Source organism: Hippocampus bargibanti, linkage group LG03, assembly GCF_051943395.1.
Source record: "Hippocampus bargibanti isolate YZ-2025 linkage group LG03, ASM5194339v1, whole genome shotgun sequence".
NCBI classification, from domain to species: Eukaryota; Metazoa; Chordata; class Actinopteri; order Syngnathiformes; family Syngnathidae; genus Hippocampus; species Hippocampus bargibanti.
This window is the reverse complement of record NC_142736.1, coordinates 32,684,190-32,703,556: the sequence shown is the minus strand read 5'-3', so window position 1 is coordinate 32,703,556 and position 19,367 is coordinate 32,684,190. Positions and strand designations below refer to the sequence as shown.

Genomic DNA, 19,367 nt, shown 5'->3' with positions numbered 1-19,367 from the left:
AACGAGGTGTGCGTTTGTGCGACTTAGCGTCCCGCTACCAGTATGCTAGGTCGACCATTGCTACGTGTTGCTCAGGGTGTTTCCGTGTTGTCTAAGCGACGGTTTCAGGCAATAGAAGAGGTTGAAAAACTTCTGTTGATTTGGGTTAATGAAAAGCAGCTAGCAGGGGACAGTGTGAGTGAGGGTATTATCGCAACTTCACTCGGATATCATCAAGAGGCTAACTAAATCAACGACCATCACAAAGGTCAATATAATGACTTTGTTATATAGTACAGTTTATTTCTTTAAGGCAACCTGGGAACAGATTATTCTCATTTTAAAGGTTTTTTATGGGAAATAATTATTTGGGAGACAACCTTTTCGCCTCAAACACAATTTCTGGGGACCAATTATGTTCGTGACCTGAGGTTTTGATTCATATTCATTAACTCATTCACTGCCATTCATGAATTTGTACTGCAGATTGAGGTGTATTTCTTTCTTGTAAGGTCCCATCCATTTTTTGTCCAAATCAGAGTGCTCTAGATGTTACTTTAAAGGACAACCGACGTCTCCGGACACGTTGTGTCCATAATTTGTAAAATGGCTTCAAATGACTTCTACTGGGCGTATTTTAATAAGATTCCACCGCATATAGCTATATTTTACCTTTTAAGACTCTCGCTGAATATTCAGGAAGTCTTGTTTTTGAGTTGGTGACGAATCAGTACGTGACGTCTTGAAAGGACCGCCCCCTGACCAAAAAAAAGACACATTGCAGCAGTCCTTCCATCACGTCAATGTATTTTGCTGTACATGTTTGGTCTGAAAACGTCATGTTGCACCCAAAAGCCGCCAGAAGAGGGAGTCCAAGCTCCAAATAAGGAATTTTTCAGCCATTTTGTGCCTGTTGTTTTTGGGTGAGAGATTTTCCCCCAATGTTGCCTCAAAATGGCACGGAATAAATTCTTGAATCGATTGCAAACATGTATGCTTTCCTCTTCAGAACTATTTGAAGCATATTCATAACAAGAAAGCATATTCTCCGAATCTGAAGCCATTGTTTTGATTCTCCCGCAATGGAAGACGTCTTGGCGTGATGTCACGAACTGGGGGCGGGACTTTCTGAAAATGCCCAATTCGCGGCTCCATTTTTTGCAGATTTTGGACGCTTTATGTCATTTTTATTGGATGTTTGCATTTGACTAAAAACATCATACTGCATGTTTTGGGTATTTTACATGCTATAAAACGTTTTTCTGATGTCAGTTAGAAAAGAAAAAAGTGATGTCCTTGAAGACAAATAAAAAAGGCCATTGTAAGAATGAGACAGGCAAAGAGTAGCTAGCTAGCCATCAGCGTGGCCATGCAGCATCAGACACGATAACGTACACCTTGCGTTTCAAAGTCAAAAATAAAAGAAGCTTTTTTTACCCCGACGGCGCATCTGATGAGCGCGCTGGTAATGACAGCAAATTTTCGGGCAGCCGCTCGGAGTCATTACGGAGCTAATGGAGCTCTTTAAAAAAATGTCACGGGGACAAAAGAAGAAATGGCTTGAAAAAGACAATGTTTGTATATTGAATTGTCGCCCCCCCAAAAAAGTTGTTTTTGTTGGACAAAAAGACCACTCTGATTCTCCACATCTTGAAGGTCGCCGTTATTTTCCTGTTCAACAGCGCGCATGGGCCGTTATTCGCCGGACAATTGTTTTGGCAATAATTTTGTTGCTACGGAGGAATTTATGGGCATTTTTTTAAAATATTTTTTTTACTTATTTCATTCACAAATTTATTCAGGAATTGAAAATGTGACGTAGATCGCCATTCCCTAATTAGTTCCTTTTTTTTTCATGCTTGGATGCCGATAAAGCGCTGACCAGACTTCTGGCGATATTTTATCCCTTTCACAAGGGGGAAGCATTCGTTTTTTTTGCCATGTTATTATGATAATAATAATAATAATAATAATAATAACAATAAATTTGATTTCTAAGCGCCTTTCAAAACTCTCAAGGTCACTTTACAGTCACAGGATCAGTTTTTCAGTGGGTGAGCAGCGGCAGCTACATGCGCCAGCGTTCATTCAATCCGGAATAGCTAGCTAGACAGCTATAGAGCTAATAGATAGCTAGCTCGACCGGGGCTACCACCCTCAGCGTGTACATCCAGTAGTTCTGGATGTTAGCGCTTTTTTCCAACTTCAGCTGTTGTTAATGTGTTATACAAACCAATATTTCATGGTATTTTGGACAGCCGCCCACATTTCAAGCTCATATAACTCCAGACCTATATCATTTAGGAATTAACTCTTTTTGTCTGATATAAGAAGAGAGTCTAATGTTTCTTACGCTGCATTGAATACTGACGTAGTCCGAAAGGTCAATATTCTGTGGGTCCTGGAATTCAAGTGACAGTGACAATAACCCTGGCACTGGAGTGGACACATTTTTGCACATCATATGGCACTGAATGAGTTAATTATGAGCTAAAATAATAGTTTTGGATGTCCAACAAATCACTTTAATAATAATAATAAAAATATACTTTTCTAATTTTCTAAGCCTTAAAATTACACAAAATATAGCTTCTTTTTTGTATAATAAATGTGCTACAGTGTTATAATTAAAGAAATGAACTGTACTATATAATAAAGTCGTATTTACCTTTGTGATGGTCATTGTATAATAATAATAATAATAATGAAGACATAATTTTCTAATTTTCTAAGCCTTAAAACTACACAAAATATACCTTATTTTATGTATAATAAATGTGCTATGGTATTATAATTAAATAAATAAACTGTACTGTATAATAAAGTCGTTTTATTTACCTTTGTGATGTTTGTTGTATAATAATAATAATAATAATAATACATTTAATTTCTAAGTGCCTTTCAAAACTCTCAAGGACACTCTACAGTCATCGGATTTTTTCTTTTGTGAGGGTGAGCAGCGGCAGCCATTCGCGAATACGAAATAACAAATAATTTAAATTATTTATAATTTAAATACTGTAACGGGTTATGGTCCGAAACTGAGTAAAACAGTATTTTGATGCTATGATTTTATTTCGCTAGCAGAATAGCTGCAACAATTTTGTCTGTGTGCATAGTTTGACTTCTGGCATTAACACATTTATTTTGAAGTTATAGAACACTGCGCTCTTCCTGTCGACTTCGACATGCTAACATTCGTGCTGTCGATTTGTGGCCAAAGCCCCGCATGCATAGAAACGTATAGTTACGGGAAGCTCAATGATTCCATCGCATTTCAAGGTACGCATTTTTATAAGCGAACCGCCATTTTGTATCGTCGCTGATCTTCATTTTTTATGACCACCGCCGTTTCTCCGTCATCTGCTTTTCCATTTCTTTCCAATTTGTGTCTTTATGTCCTCGCATCACCCGAGTAATGGCTTGGCTCCTTAAGAACATATTTGCTTTTTTTCCCCGATTGAGATTTTTTTTCCTCATCCAGAACTGTGTGATTTGTGTATTTTAAGGGCTTGCTAAGTAGAGACTGCCGGGAAGCGCAGAAGACTGCCTTCTATCATCTGCATGAAATGGCCAAATGACTTTTGAGATGAATGGTGATTTAAAGGACAACCGACTTCTCCGGACAAGTTGCATCCATAATTTGTAAAATGGCTTCAAATGACATCTACCGAGCGTATTTTACAAAGATTCCACTGCATAGAGCTATATTTTACGCTTTGAGACTCGCGCTGAATATTCCGGAAGTCTTGTTTTTGAGTTGCTGACAAGTCCGTACGTGACGTCACTGAAGGAACGTCCCTGACCGAAAAAAGGACACATTGTAGCAGTCCTTCCATCACGTCAATGTATTCTGTTGTACCTGTTTGGTCTGAAAACCTCGTGTTGCACCAGAAAGCTGCCAGAAGAGGGCGTCCAAGCTCCATGGAAGGAATTTATCAGCCTGTGGAAACCGGCTGATTAATTCCTCACAGGAGCTCGGCCGCCATTTTCTGCCTCCTCCTTGGTGATACATTTCCCCCAATGTTGCCTCAAAATGGCACATAATAAATTCTTGAATGGATTGCAAACATGTATGCTTTTCTCTTCAGAACTATTTGAATCATATTCATAACTGGATGTTTAACAAGAAAGCATATTATCTGAATCTGAAGCCATTATTTTGATTCTGCCGCAATGCAAGACGTCTTGGGGTGACGTCACGAACTGGGGGCGGGACTTTCTGAAAATACCCAATTCGCAGCTCAATTTTTTGCAAATTTTGGACACTTGAAGTCATTTTTATTGCTGTTTAGCATTTGACTAAAAATATCATACTGCGTGTTTTGGCTATTTTAGATGTTATAAAACGTTTTTCTGATGTCATTTAAAAACCCAAAAAGCGACGTCGGTTGTCCTTTAAATGGTCGCAATTTGTGCGGCGGATCACGTTGACGTCAAAGACTGATGCATTCTGCATTCTGAGAGGTTGGTTGAGAATTCCAGGCAATCCGAGTACAAGAATCCCGATCAAGTCTGTTGAATTGCTGCTATTGGAATTAAAGTCTGGCACTAATTCCAGCCCTCGGTCATCGGCTGTCAATCAAAGAGGGGAGATGTGGCCTTGCATGGTTGGATTTGATTATCTCAGCTCTTTGCTCCATTATTCCGATCGCCCCCCCCGTCCCGTTCGTATTATTCAAGGTGCGCGTTGAGCGACCATCGAAACGGGATGTTGATTTGCAACATTTTTTCTCATTCGGAACGGTGTCATTTGTGTATTTTAAAGGCTTGCTAAGTAGAGACTGCCGGAAAGCGCAGACTGCCCCGTAAAGGTCACTTGTGATTCTACACACAAAAGCACTGGCCTCTCCATCTATCTCCCAGCTATCTATGTATCTGACTAGATACCTAGCTAGCTATCTATTTGCTGCCTATTAGCTAACTGGCTGGTAGGCTGGCTGGATATCTAGCTGGCTATCTATTAGCTTGGTAGCTATCTAGCTAGCTATTTATTTGCTATCAATTAGCTAGATAGCTCACTTTCTATCTATTTGAGTTTCTTCTGGTTTGAGTGAACGCTGGCGCAAGTGGGTGCCGCAAGTGGCTGCCGCTGCTCACTCGAAGTAAAAGTGATCCTACGACTCTAAAGTGACCTTGAGAATTTTGAAAAGCGCTTACAAATTAATGTATTATTATTATGGTGATTATTATTATTATTATTGTTGTTGTTGTTGTTGTTATTATTATTATTGTCAGCTATCAGGGCAACTGAGCTCCGAGACTGCTTTGACAGATGTGTCGGGAAGGAGTGGATTTCATCACCTGTTGCGCATCGCGTGCTTGTTGGCTTCGGGTAGAGAGGTGTACAGTGATACCTTGGCTTACGAACTTAATTGGTTCCCAGACAAAGTCTGTATGGCGAAAAGTATGTATCCCAAAGTTTAATTTCCTATAGGAAAGCATTAAAATGAGAATAATAAGTTCCCGGTTCCCCATAAAACATCATTTTCAAATTTTCTAAGCCTTAAAACTACACAAAATATACCTTATTTCATGTATAATAAATGTGCTATGGTATTGTAATTAAGGAAATAAACTGTACAATAAAGTAGTTTTATTTACCTTTGTGATGGTCGTTAATGGCTTAATGGAATGCATAGCTTTTTGCATCAAGGGTCTCAAGGAGCTCTGGGTTCCACATCTTGGAAGTTATGATATTGCAACAGCAACAGAGGCAGGCAGACACATAGAAACTTCACGAATAGCTGCTTACCTTGCTTTATAGTTAGAACTGGCTGCCTCACCTTAAAAAAATAGGATCACTGAGGTATCACTGTAAATAAATAAAATAATACATTTCATTTATAAGCGCCTTTCAAAAGTCTCAAGGTCACTTTACAGTCACTGGATCAGTTTCTCTGTGGGTGAGCAGCGGCAGCCACACGCGCCAGCGTTCACTCAACCCAAATAAATAAAAAGCTATCTAGCTAGCCATTAGATAGCTAATAGATAGTCAGCCAGCCAGCAAGCTAACGGGTAGCCAATACATATCCATCTAGCTATTAGATAGCCAATAGATAGCCAGCCACCAGATAGCCAGCCACCAGATAGCCAACCAGACAGCCTGCTAGCTAATAGATAGCCAATAGCTAGCTAGATATTTAAGAGCTATAAGATATATATTTTTTTATTATCACTGCGTCTTGTATGTTTATTTTATTATTATTTTTTCTTAGCCTTACAAGCTTCGACTATGATGAGCACAACCGCCACGTGGGCCAAGTGCGACTTTTCCCTGATTTACTGACTTATAATAATAATAATAATAATAATAATAATACTAATCTCATCAGCATAGACTCTTAATGTCTGCAAACAAAACTGGTGGCCAGTTTGGGGTTGTTTTAATGGCGAGGAAGGACAATCGCTACATCCCGTGGAAGGATGTTGAAAATGCAACGAGACAGAGCAGAGAGGAGATTGATAAATGTGCTGAGGGAAGATTTGCAGATAGCTGCAGAAGATGCGGGAGAGGAGAGAAATGGAAAGCGCGACCCCTGAAATGGAGCAAAGCGGAATACAAAACACTTCTTATTCCACGGCACGACATCTATCTAACGTGCCAGCTATCTATTTGCTATCTATTAGCTGGATAGCTAGCTAGCTGGCTTTCTAGCTGGCGATCTATGAGCTATATAGCTATCTAGCTGGCGAGGTAGCTGGCTGTCTATTAGCTATATAGCTATCTAGCTTGCTAGCTATTTAACTAGCGAGCTATTGGCTATCTATTAGCGAGCGAGCTAGCTTTTTATCTAAATGTAGTTAATATGTGTATTTTATTTAATTTTATTTGCCTTTTGCTTCTTTATTTTGTCGGTTCTATTTTTTCAATGTAGTATTTTTTTATTTATTATTTAGCTGGCTAGCTAGTTATTAGCAATACAGATAGCTAACTAACTATTAGAGTCAGGAATCATATTAGCTATCTAGTCAGCTAGCTATCTATTAGATATACACCTGTATAGAATTATATTAGCTGGCTAGCTAGCTAGCTTTCTATCTTTTTGAGTTACTTCCGTGTTGAGTGAACGCTGGCAAGTGTTGCTGCCGCTGCTCACCCACAGAAAAACTGATACTTTGACTGTAAAGTGACCTTGAAAGTATTGAAAGGCGCTTAGAAATGAAATGTATTATTATTATCAAATTAAAAGTCAATAATAATGACTATTATTGTGGTTTACGTAAGGGGACTAGCGACCTAGCTATCTATCTATTTGATACTTAGCTCACTATCTGGCTACCTAGCTAGTTACCTAGCTATCTATCTATTTGCTATCTAGTTTGCTGTCCGGCTAGCTCAATTTGCTATCTATTTGCTATCTAGCTGGTTAAATGGCTATCTTTTAGTTATAGCTAGCTATTAGCTATCTTTTAGCCAGCTTTCTATCTATTTGAGTTACTTCTGGGTTGGCTGGCGCGTTTGGCTGCCGCTGCTCACCCACAAAAACCGCATCCAGTGAATTTTTTTTGTTGTTGTGGATGACTTTGAAACAGTTTCGGCATCCCCGTTCCCGGTGTGTTGAGATTTTGAACTCTATTTAACTAACTCTCTTATTATTTAGCGCTCGCTACATCACCGTTTTGATTCCCAAAAATCGCATATGTAATGTCAGAGGTGTTCGGTTGGACACTGTGGACAAAGGTACGAAGACAGAAAGATTGTCTTTGACTGCCGGCAGGAGACGGAGCCATTCATGACAGACACCTCAATTCCGCAGCCCTTTGCCAAGCTATTTATGGAGAGTATATGCAAATTTGAGTGATACATTAGTAAAACATCGTTTTCTTGATTCGAAGAACACACCTCTTGAGTTCGATGCGCCAACAGCTGTAAGCAATAAAACATTGTCTCTTCCATGAACTGATACATTTGTAACCTGGCTAATGAGCTCTTCCTGTGAAGGCTTTTCAAGTCGTAAATTACTTTGGTGATAAAGGAGTTTCCCAAGTCCTAAATTCTGTCCAAGGCCAGATCTCCTAGATGAAGATGACACTTTTAAATCGATGAGAAGGTTTCTTCAGCCGTCATCTGTACAAAAGTGAAGGTTTCGGACGTTTCGCCTCCTATCCAAGAGACTTCGTCAGCGAACTAAAGACGAAGTCTCTTGGATAGGAGGCGAAACGTCCGAAACCTTCACTTTTGTACAGATGACGGCTGAAGAAACCTTCTCATCGATGGACCACTCCTGTACGACTGAGAGCTTACACAGACGACACTTTTAAATGTGATAACTTCTTATTCCGTCTAATCTCTATCGCATACGTCCTTTCCAACTCGCCTGATCGGTCACTGGAGCGTTGCAATAAAAACATTTGTTTATTTCCTTCCTCTTCTCTTGCGTACATTGCCGCCATTACAATTTTCAAAGAGCGTGAAGAGAGTCCGTCAACCGAAGAAGCACGTAAGTCCGCTATCGTTGGATGTATTCCTGTCGTTTGTAGCGGTTAGCGCACGTTAGCGGACATCCCCGGCACGCTTTTCAATGTTCATGTCACGAGTCCTGTTTTCACATTGTTGTAAAGTGTAGAAGACCCAGAAAATGGCGGCAGGTTGTTAAACCGTAGACCCTTTATTTACCCTGTCCTGCTATTTGCTTTGATTAGATTTTTTGCTGTGTGATTTTTGTCTGCAAACTGCTCATTTCTGCTACGATTTGATAGGAATGACACACGCAGTGGTTTGTTTCATAAAATTGTTATTTGGGGAATGGACGGTTTATTGTGGTTTGTCACGTGACAAGAATGTTGGTGGTTTGCGGACATTTTTCTCCAGTATTGAACACATCTGGTTTCTCTATTTAAAGGACAACCAACACCAGCTCAAGCCGGAATAACTAATAAATAAAAAGCTAGGTTCCTAATAGATAGCCAGCCAGCTAGCTAGTTAATAGATATCCAGCTAACTAGATAGCTAGCTATTAGATAGGTAATAGCTAGACAGCCAACTAGCCAGTTATAGATATCTAAGAGACAGCCAGCCAGCTGGATAGAGAGCTAACAGATGCTCCGTTGGAAATGGGCTGATTTGTCGGCTGGGAGTTTATGTCGGATTTGTGTCGGAGCTTGTGCGCCATCTTGTGCATTTTCTGGGCGCTATATTGGAGTCCAGACGGCTCCAATTGATACTTCTTTAATTGATGGCAAACATGTATGCTCTCCTCTTCAGAACTATTTGAATCGTATTCATCACTGGATGAGTAAAAAGCAAGCATCTTCTCGCAATCTGAAGCCATTGTTTTGATTCTGGAGCAAGGCAGTTTGTGAAGGAGTATCCTGGCGTGACGTCACGAACAAGGGGGAGGGACCTTCTGAATCTCGCCATTTCCGAGTGAATTTTGTGGCACTTTTGGGGCACTTTTTTCCTGGTGTTTTGCATTTGACTAAAAATATCATAGTCCGTGTTTTGGCTATTTTAGATGCTATCAAACGTTTGTCTGATGTCAGTTGGGAAACAAAAAAATGGTGTCGGTTGTCCTTTAAATTGCATGCCAGCGGGTCGTTGTGAAATCCCTTTGTGTGTCTGAACCGGGGTGGGAGGCGTAAAAATGACATCATAAACCTTCGCGAGTGAGCAATTTGCAATCGTCGAAAAGAAAATCAACATCAGGTGTGCAATTATTGGCCGTATTTGTTGATAAGCGTTCCCTGCTTTTATGTTTTCATCAGCCAAAAAAGAAGAGGAGGATGCGGATGATAAAAAATCCATTAAGAAGCGAATTAAAGAGCTGAAAGTGCTTGATCCCAAGATTGCACAGAATCTGTGTAAGTATTGCCTTTTTTTTCTTCTACTCTCCGTTTACAGTGATAACTCGGCTTACGGACGCTTTAGCTGACGAACCTTTTTGCTTGACGGACATTAAATTCACGAGAATATAATCCTGGCATACGGACTATTTTTCGGCAAACGAACCAAACCACACAGCGCCAGAAAAGTATGTTCTATGGGGAGCTGGGAACGGATTATTCTTGTTTCAATGGTTTCTAATGGGAAATTAATGTTTGGAAGACACATTTTTCGCGTGACACACTCTGGGAACCAATTAAGTTTGGAAGCTGAGTTATCACTGTATTTATAAAAATCTCTTCTTTCTCACAAGCACTTTGGAGTTGATCAATCCTCCATGAAGCGTCTCCAGTTGCTCCAAAATACTGCTGCTCACGTCTTGACTTGCTACTCATAAGAGGGAGCATATCATTCCTACACTGGTAGAAAATAGATACTAATTATAATAATACATTTCATTTCTAAGCCCCTTTCAAAACTCTCAAGATCAGTTTACAGTCACGGGATCCATTTTTCCTGTGGGTGAGCAGCGGCAGCCACACGCGCCCCCGTTCACTCAACCCGGAAGTAACTCAAATAGATAGAAAGCTAGATAGCTAATAGTTAGATAGATAGATAGCTAGATAGCCAGCCAACCAGACCGCTAATAGATAGCTAGCTAGCTAGCCAGCCGGACCGGCAACATGGGAATCCCTAAGCGCCTCCATTTTTGAGGCACCTTGATCCCGTCCGTCCGTCCGCCTGTGGAAAATATCCAATTTTCCTGTGTTGGTTTTCCCTGCAGCCATTTTTTTAGGTTCTTTCCGGATGCCTTACGAAGACATTCGTCAGATGATCTTAGAGGTGGATGAAGAACAGCTTAGTGAACCCATGATTCAGGTGGGCTTCCTTTTCTTCCACGTTTTGTCTGACAGTGAGTCGTTTGAACCTGATGACGTCTTGATTCATTTTTACTCAGTCACTAATTTATTCGGCAAGGGAAAATATGACGTAGCGCACCTTTCCCGCATTAGTTCAGTTTTTTTTTTTTTTTCGGGTGCCGATAAAGCGCTGGCCAGACCTCTGGCAATATTTTTCCCTTCCCAGCATTGCCCTTTTTTCACAAGTTAGCGCTTTGTTCCAGCTTCACCTGTTGTTCAAGCGCTATATAAACCAATATGTGTATATTTGCATTGTATCTTGGGCAGCCGCCCTCATTTCAAGCTCACATAACTCCTGACACATCTCATTTATAAGAATAATAATAATAATAATAAGACATTTCCTTTCTAAGCGCCTTTCAAAACTCTCAAGGTCACTTTACAGTCACGGGATAAGTTTTTCTGCGGGTGAGCAGCGGCAGCCACACCCGAAAAATGTATGCTGTGACTGTAACGTGACCTTGAGAGGCTTTGAAAGGCGCTTAGAAATGAAATGTCTTATGAATCTTATTATCATCATCGGAAGCGCGTGGAAATAAAGCGTCAACCATCCTGACTATCCACAAATGAAATGTCGTATTATTATGATGATTATTTATTTGTGCGTGTCTATGCATGTCTGTTTTTTTTTTATCTGTTTCCGCCTCCCTCCCATCTTGTCATGGCAGAACCTTGTGAAGCACTTGCCCGAGCAGGAGCAGCTGAATGCTTTGGCCACGTACAAGAATCATTATGCGCACTTGTCGGAGCCGGAGCAGTTTGGGGTGATCGTGAGTGGCCATGCAAACCTGCACACCTCAACAAAACTCACAAACAGCTTGGTTTTTTTTCTTTCTCTACTTCATCCAAAGCCATTGCATTTATACATATGGAGTGACCCCCCGGGGTCCATTTGCACAAGAATTAAATCATCATCATCATCATGATAATCATAATCATAATAATCAGAATCAATCATAATAATAATCATCATAATCAGCATCATAATCAATCATAATAATCATAATAATACTACTACGAATAATCATCATCATAATCAATAATCATCATCATCATAATAATCATCATAATCATAATCAATCATAATAATCATAATAATAATAATCAGAATCAATCATAATAATCATCATCATCATAATCAGCATCATAATCAATCATAATAATCATAATAATACTACTGCTAATAATCATCATCATAATCAATAATCATCATTATCATAATCATAATCAATCATAATAATCATCAAAATCATAATCAATCATCATACTCGCCATAATACTAATCATAATATTCATAACCATAATCAATCATAATCAATACTACTACTACTAATAATAATAACCATCATCATAATCATAATCAATAATAATAATAATAATAATCAATCATAATACTCATAATCATAATCTATCATAATAATCATCATCTTAATAATAATAATAATACATTTGATTTATACACACCTTTCAAAACTCTCAAGGTCACTTTACAGTCAGATGATAAGTTTTTATGTGGGTGAGCAGCGACAGCCACACGTGCCAGCGTTCACTCAACCCGCAATAATTGTGATAGAAAGCTAGCTAGCTAAGAGATAGCCAATAATAATAATCTCTCTCTCTCTCTCTCTCTCTCTCTAGCTGCCGATCTATCTAGCTAGCTAGCTGCCGATCTATCTAGCTAGCTAGCTAGCTTGCTATCTAAGCTCCCCTGGCCCTCAATTCTGGCTTTTCACTGCTAATACACGATTGACTCACAGTAACTACGATGTTTTTAACATTCTGATACTTTGAGTTATGAGAGTCAAATATTCTTTATGGAAGGAGGCAATAAAAGTCAGTTTTCGTTGTATTTTTCATCCATAATATCACTTACAAAAAGGACAAAGATTTGAAGACATGACAACAAAAGAAGTCAAAAAAAGCAGAGAAATAACAAAATCACTGAAATCGCAAAAAGAAGATTATGATTTGAATTTAGATTTCAAATTATAAGTCAATGAATTGGTGGTAAAATGGCTGCTGCATTCTTGACCAATCAAGTGGCTTCTATACATATATACAGTGATACCTTGGTTCCCAGAAAGTGTGTTTGAGGCGAAAAGTGTGTCTTCCAAACATTAATTTCCCATAGGAAACCAATAAAATGAGAATAATCTGTTCCCAGGTCCCCATAAACATAATTTTCTATGAAATAAGCCCTAAAACTACACAAGATATCCCTTGTTTTACATATAATTAATGTTCTATTTTATTGTAATTAAAGAAATAAGCTGTACTGTATAATAAAGTGGTTTTATTTACCTTTGTGATGGTAGTTGTCAATGGATGACAAACTTCCATATATATTTAGATCACTAAAAACGGCAGAAAAGTTGATCCGATCCAACTGTCGATGATGATTCTTGTAGAACTTAATCATGACCGGCAGCGTTTTGGATTAGCCTTTCATCTGGGATTTAGATTGTTGTTGACGCTTCACGCGGACGCGTTTCACAACTTGGCAAAATATTTCCTCCCAAATATGTTGTAGTACTGCGCTTTATCATCCAAAGTATTCAAATGTACTTCTTTCCCATTATTTCGTTTGAGTCTTTTGAAAGAGTTTACACATCCGTATTTATTGACAGAGTGTTTGTTATTGTCATTTGATGTCTTTGCCGTGGTTGTAATCAGAGGAGATGAAAAATCAACCAGCACAGCCGGCCGTCTTTTTAAGCCAGCACGTTTCCGCCATCGTCGTGGTGACCGAGTCTTGCGGCCCGACGCAATATTGTCCAATTGCCTCTAATTGCGTGAGAGTCGTAATCCAAGTAGGCCTGTTGTGTTTATTCCCTTCACCTTCGCTATATGGACATTAACTCCATAATTAACTTAGCGGTACCAAATTGAATCAATGCTAGCATCCATTACAACTGCCATTAGCAACATATTCCAGTCTCACGGTCGACGCCACATTCAACTTATTTGGCGAGACGGCATCAAAATTGGGAGTCGCTCGGCTAGCTAGCTAATAGATAGCCAGCTAGATAGCTAACAGATAGGTAATAGATAGCCAGCTAGCAAATGTAAGCCCAACATGCAGAAGCAAAATATTTCAATATAATAAATCGAATTTGTTTTGGTCAGAAAAACTCATTTGCTGCTCATGTTCAAAACAATCTGTTATCAAATTCTGACTTTTAGCATGTCCATGTTACTCCTGACTTGTACCAAAGATCCTTTATTCTTATATAATTTTATTATTATAAAATAAGATGATGTAGATCGTTGTCACATTGGAACTATCAAGTTGCTTTACAGACATGACACGCACCGGCGTTCATTCTACCCGGAATAACTCAAATAGATAGAACGTTAGCTAGCTAATATGTAACTGATAGATAGTAAGCTAAATAGCTAGCTAGCTAATATATAGCAAATATATAGCCAGCTAGGTAGTAGATAGTCCGATACATAGATAGCTAGTGGCAGAAGTTAATGCTCACGTAGCGATGAATCAATAATAATAATAATACATCTCATTTATAAGCGCCATTCAAAACTCTCTAGGTCACTTTACAGTTACAGGATATGCTTTTCTGTGGGTGAGCAGCGGCAGCCACGTGCGCCAGCGTTTACTCAACCCGGAATTACTCAAATAAATAAAAAGCTAGCTACCTAGTAGATAGCCAGCTAGCTAGCTAATAATTAGCCAGCCAGCTGGATATATAGCTAACGGATAGCCAGCTGACTAGCTAGCTAGCTAATAGCTTATAGATAGCCAGCTAGATAGCTAACACATAGCTAGTGGCAGAGGTTAATGCTCACGTAGCGATGAATCAATCATAATAATAATACATTTCATTTGCCTTCACATGTCTTTCAAAACTCTCAAGGTCACTTTACAATCGCAGGATAAGTTTCCTGTGGGTGAGCAGCGGCAGCCACACCCGCCAACCTTTGAATAATCTTCCGTGTGTTCCAGATGAGCGGCGTGAAGCGACTGCGCCCACGACTCAACCATATCCTCTTCCGGCTGCAGTTCGAAGAGCAGGTCAACAACTTGCGTCCGGATATCTTGGCCGTAAACGCCGCGTGCGACGAAGTCAAGAGCAGCCGCTCCTTCGGACGCTTGCTGGAACTCGTGCTGCTGCTGGGCAATTACCTGAACGCCGGTTCCCGAAACGCACAGTCCTTCGGCTATGACCTCAGTTCCCTCTGCAAGGTGAGCCAGCGTTCACTCAACCCGGAAGTCAATAGATAGAAAGCTACCTATCCATCTAATTGATAGCCAACAGATAGCTAGCTAGATAGCTAACCACCTAGATAGCTCTAAAGCTAACTAGCTAGATGATTAGTTTCGCTAATACACTGAATGTCACTATTAAATACGCAGATAGAAAGCTAGCTAGCCAGCTAGTAGATAGCTAATAGATAGCCGACAAATAGCTAGCTACAATTCCCCCTTCTTTTTGTCCGATTTTTAAAAGCAAAATGGATTAATTGAGATTTTGGACCATCATTTAGGTGTCATTGCCCAAAGATGGTGGAAAACCTCTATTTTAAGATACATGAAAAACCTCAACCATCTTCAACATAGTTCCATGACATTAACTCATTGACTACCAAAGAAATGTGTCCACTCCAGTGCCAGGGTTTGCGTCATTGTCACTTGAATTACTGGACCCACAGAATATTGACTTTTAAGGACTACATAAACATTCAGTACAGTGTTCCAAAAGTTAGTCTCTTCTTTCATCCAAAAAAAAAGTTATTTCCTAAATGATATCGGTCTGGAGTTATGTGAGCTTGAAATGAGGGTGGCTGTCCAAAATAACCCAATACATCCGTATTGGGTTATATAGCGCTTTAACAACAGCTGAAGCTGGAACAAAGCGCTAACATGGAAATGCTGCCCCCTTATAGAAGTGACAAAACATTGCCAGAGGTCTGGCCAGCGCTTTATCAGCACCCAAGCATGGAACAAAAACTGCATGAATTTGGGAATAGCGCTCTACTCCACATTTTCAATTGGAGAATGGCAGTGAACGAGTTAAACAAATCCCAATCATCCGGTAGGTTTAAACGCGGGGTCGGCGTTAATGGCGAGGTATGACTAGCGCAGCCGGCGTGTGTTTTTCTGGCCTATGTCTGCATCAGTTACGGTGGGTTCACCTTCACCGCGCTCACATTAGCAGATAGCTGATACACAACTGATTTGTATCAGTATCTACAATCAGGTCGCTCTCAAAATATGCAATTCCACACACAACCCGTCGACGCTGATGCCGATCTGCTGAGACCAAACAATAAAAACGGTCCCTTCAAAATGTCTAGTGTGAAACCAACCTGGATTTCTTTACGGTTTGTTCAGGTTGCAGCTAGTTGATCGGGTTTCGTTTTGGTCTGAACTTTTGATTCAAGCCACAAATAAGCAGAAATACCAGTCTAAAATCCAAACAAGACATTTGTTTGCCAAATACAGGTAACATCCGACTTACGACCGAGTTCCGTTTCGACCAAACGGTGGTAAGTCGAAATGGTCGCAAGTCGAAATCCATTCAAAATTTTGAATAGAGACTCGGAGGCTAAATGACACACGCTCTGTTGTCATCACACAGTCGATTGCTGTACGAGAGTGAGATGCTGGCTGGCCAAAATTGTCGTACGCGTTGCCAGCCTGCTAGCGCGTTGCGGTGCCAAGCGTAGAATTTTTAAAATAGGGTCTGGAGGTCGTGGTCGTGAGTACGGGTGGTTGTAAGTCGAGGCGGTCGTAAGTCGGATGTTGCCTGTACAGTGATACCTCGGCTTACGAACCCATTTGCTTACGAACGTTTCGGTTTACGAACGTTAAATTTATGATATTTTACCTTGGCATACGAACTATTTTTCAAGATACACTGAGCTGCCACAATGTGTGATCTGTCGTTCGCAAACGAGCCCGTTCTCCTAACAAGAAAATGGCAGCCGACTTGTTTTTTGTCCTCTATTCCCCGCCCCCAGTCTTCGGTTAAAGCCACGTGATTGGTCAAGAACGCAGCATTGAGGGGAGTGGGGGTTAAATATTAAAGAGACAGGCAGACGACGGAGAGAGAGTCTTGGACTTGTTTCAACTTTGATAGTTCAACGGCAGAGTGTAGACTGCAAGGTTAAAATATCCCATCAATCAGGCTCCACAAACAACACACACAAGCCATCTGTACACTTGATGCAAAAAGCTATCAATCCAGATAAACAGAACACAATTGATGAGGAACAAGGTAAAATGATGGCAAAGAAAGCACTTACAAGGTATCATTCCTCAAGATGGTGAAAGAAGAAGGTTACGTTTCTCATCAAGTATTTAATGCTGATGAAAGCGGCCACTCCATTCCATCAAGCCATCAACGACCATCACAAAGGTCAATAAAACCACTTTATTATACGGTATAGTGTATTTCTTTGATTATAATACCATAGCACATTTATTATACAATAAAATGAGGTATATTTCGTGTATTTTTAAGGCTTAGAAAATGGTGTTTCATGGGGACCTGGGAACGGATTATTCTCATTTTAATGGTTTCCTATGGGAAAATAATGTTTAGGATCCACACTTTTCGCCTTACACACTCTGTCTGGGTCCCAATTAAGTTGGTAAGCCACGGTATCACTGTATATGCACTTTTCGTTGAGGTTAAACAAGGTCTCATTTCCACAAATCTTTCCAAAGCGCCAAAAAAACCATCCTAATTTGCAAACAGAAAACTCACCGTGGCTTCTACATAATGAATCAGCCTTAATGTAACCCACGCGGACCTCGTTGGCCAATGCCTTTTTTTTGCTTTTTGTATCGCATAAAGACGGAGCACTCACTATTTTCTAGCCGATAGTGATGATGACAGAGAGGAGAGTGCAATCCTCGGCTCAGGAGACTCATCCATCTTTAGCTGCATAACTAGCAAAGCGCCCATTCATCACTGACAACATTCTGCCCTGTTAAATTCGGGCTTTCAATACTACGTTCCGATAAATAACATTTATGGGATGTGTCCACATGATGAATTAGGTGGGTTTTTTTTTCTTTTCTCGAAATATGCTGATGATTCAGTGCACATTGTGGATGACGCTGGGTTCAAGGTAGATGGCGAGATGACTCGCACGCGTTAACCTTCTGTTTACCTTTTGCGGCGTACGCTGAAAAGACATTTCTTTTGACATCAGGTTATTGTCACCCTGTGAGTTTGGTTGTTGGTTTATTTATTTACCTACTTATTTGTGTATTTATTTATGTATGTATGTATGTATGTATTTATTTACTTACTTACTTACCGACTTATTTACCTAGTTATTTGTTTGTTTATTTATTTATGTATTTACTTACTTACCTACTTATTTATTTATTTTTAATGTATTTATTTATTTACTTACTTGTTTACTTACTTACCTACTTATTTATTTACTTACCTACTGACTTATTTACTTATTTCTTAGTTATTTATCCATATATTTATTTATTTACTTATTTATTTATTAGTTATTTATTCATCATTTTTTTACTATTTATTTATTTATTTATTTGTGTATTTATGTATTTATTTGTATTTGTATTTTTTCGTATTAGTATTTGTATTTTTATTTGTATTAATTTTAATTTTAATTTGTTTATAATAATACATTTCATTTCTAAGCGCCTTTCAAAACTCTCAAGGACACTTTACAGTCACAGGATATTTTTTTCTGTGGGTGAGCAGCGGCAGTCATACATAACAAAGTCATACATTTGGTAACAAATGCGTTCATGTACTTAGTTACCTACCTACTTACTTACCTACTTTCTTATTTACCTACTTACTTATTTCTCAGTTATTTTTTTCACTTAACTATTTATTTATTCATGTACCTATTCATTTATTTTAGTTATTTATTTCTAAGTTATTTATTTATCTATTTATTTATGTATGTATGTGTGTGTTATTTATTTATTTATTTACTTACATACTTACTTATTAACACTTATTTATTTATCAGTTATTTTTTTCTTAGTTATTCATTCATCTATTTATTTGTTTATGTATTTATTTTTTGAACTGTTGGTTGCTTCATTCATTCCTTTGTTTTGCGGCTGTGTGATTTCAACAGCTGAAGGATACCAAGTCAAATGACCAGACGACCACCTTACTCCATTTTCTGGCCCAATTATGCGAAGACGAATTTCCAGATGTGATCCAATTTATTGAGGACCTTCAACATGTGGATCGAGCAAGCAGAGGTAGGCGTCAACTACCTGCTTTGTAATCCACGACTGAAATAACAATTGCTTTCATTCATATTTTTCACCAATTAATGACATACATCGTTTGTTATGAAACGCGCCATTCCTTTGAATTTGTGCGTGTGTGTATCTCCGCAAATGTTTAAATTTTCAAGTATTCCCCTCTACGGCATTCCGAGTCACTCACAATGTCCCGCAACTGGCGAGTTCTATTTTTAGAAATGGCCTGCGGGCTACTCCTGGTGGACCTTAGGGACCTCCAGGTTCACCACATTGGAGAACCCCGCTCCATCGTTTGCTATTTAGCCCAAAAAATGAAGACAAACACATCTGAGTCGAGAGCGTGACATCAGCGTACTCACAAAAATGAACCTCGGTGCTACTCACTGATTGGATTGGATTCTCCTTT

At 39.3% G+C, this 19,367-nt stretch overlaps 1 protein-coding gene across 1 annotated transcript in view; it reads left to right on the top strand.

Annotated features, from left to right (window-relative positions):
- The window catches only part of diaph3 (diaphanous related formin 3), a 106,111-nt gene that overhangs the window by 27,947 nt on the left and 58,797 nt on the right, over positions 1 to 19,367 (top strand). Inside the window, exons 19-24 of the mRNA XM_088993125.1 lie at positions 8,391 to 8,423; positions 9,688 to 9,783; positions 10,590 to 10,684; positions 11,394 to 11,495; positions 14,690 to 14,929; positions 18,826 to 18,955. Of these exons, the coding sequence (XP_088849251.1) occupies positions 8,391 to 8,423; positions 9,688 to 9,783; positions 10,590 to 10,684; positions 11,394 to 11,495; positions 14,690 to 14,929; positions 18,826 to 18,955 (696 nt within the window). The remainder of the gene's footprint in view (positions 1 to 8,390; positions 8,424 to 9,687; positions 9,784 to 10,589; positions 10,685 to 11,393; positions 11,496 to 14,689; positions 14,930 to 18,825; positions 18,956 to 19,367) is intronic.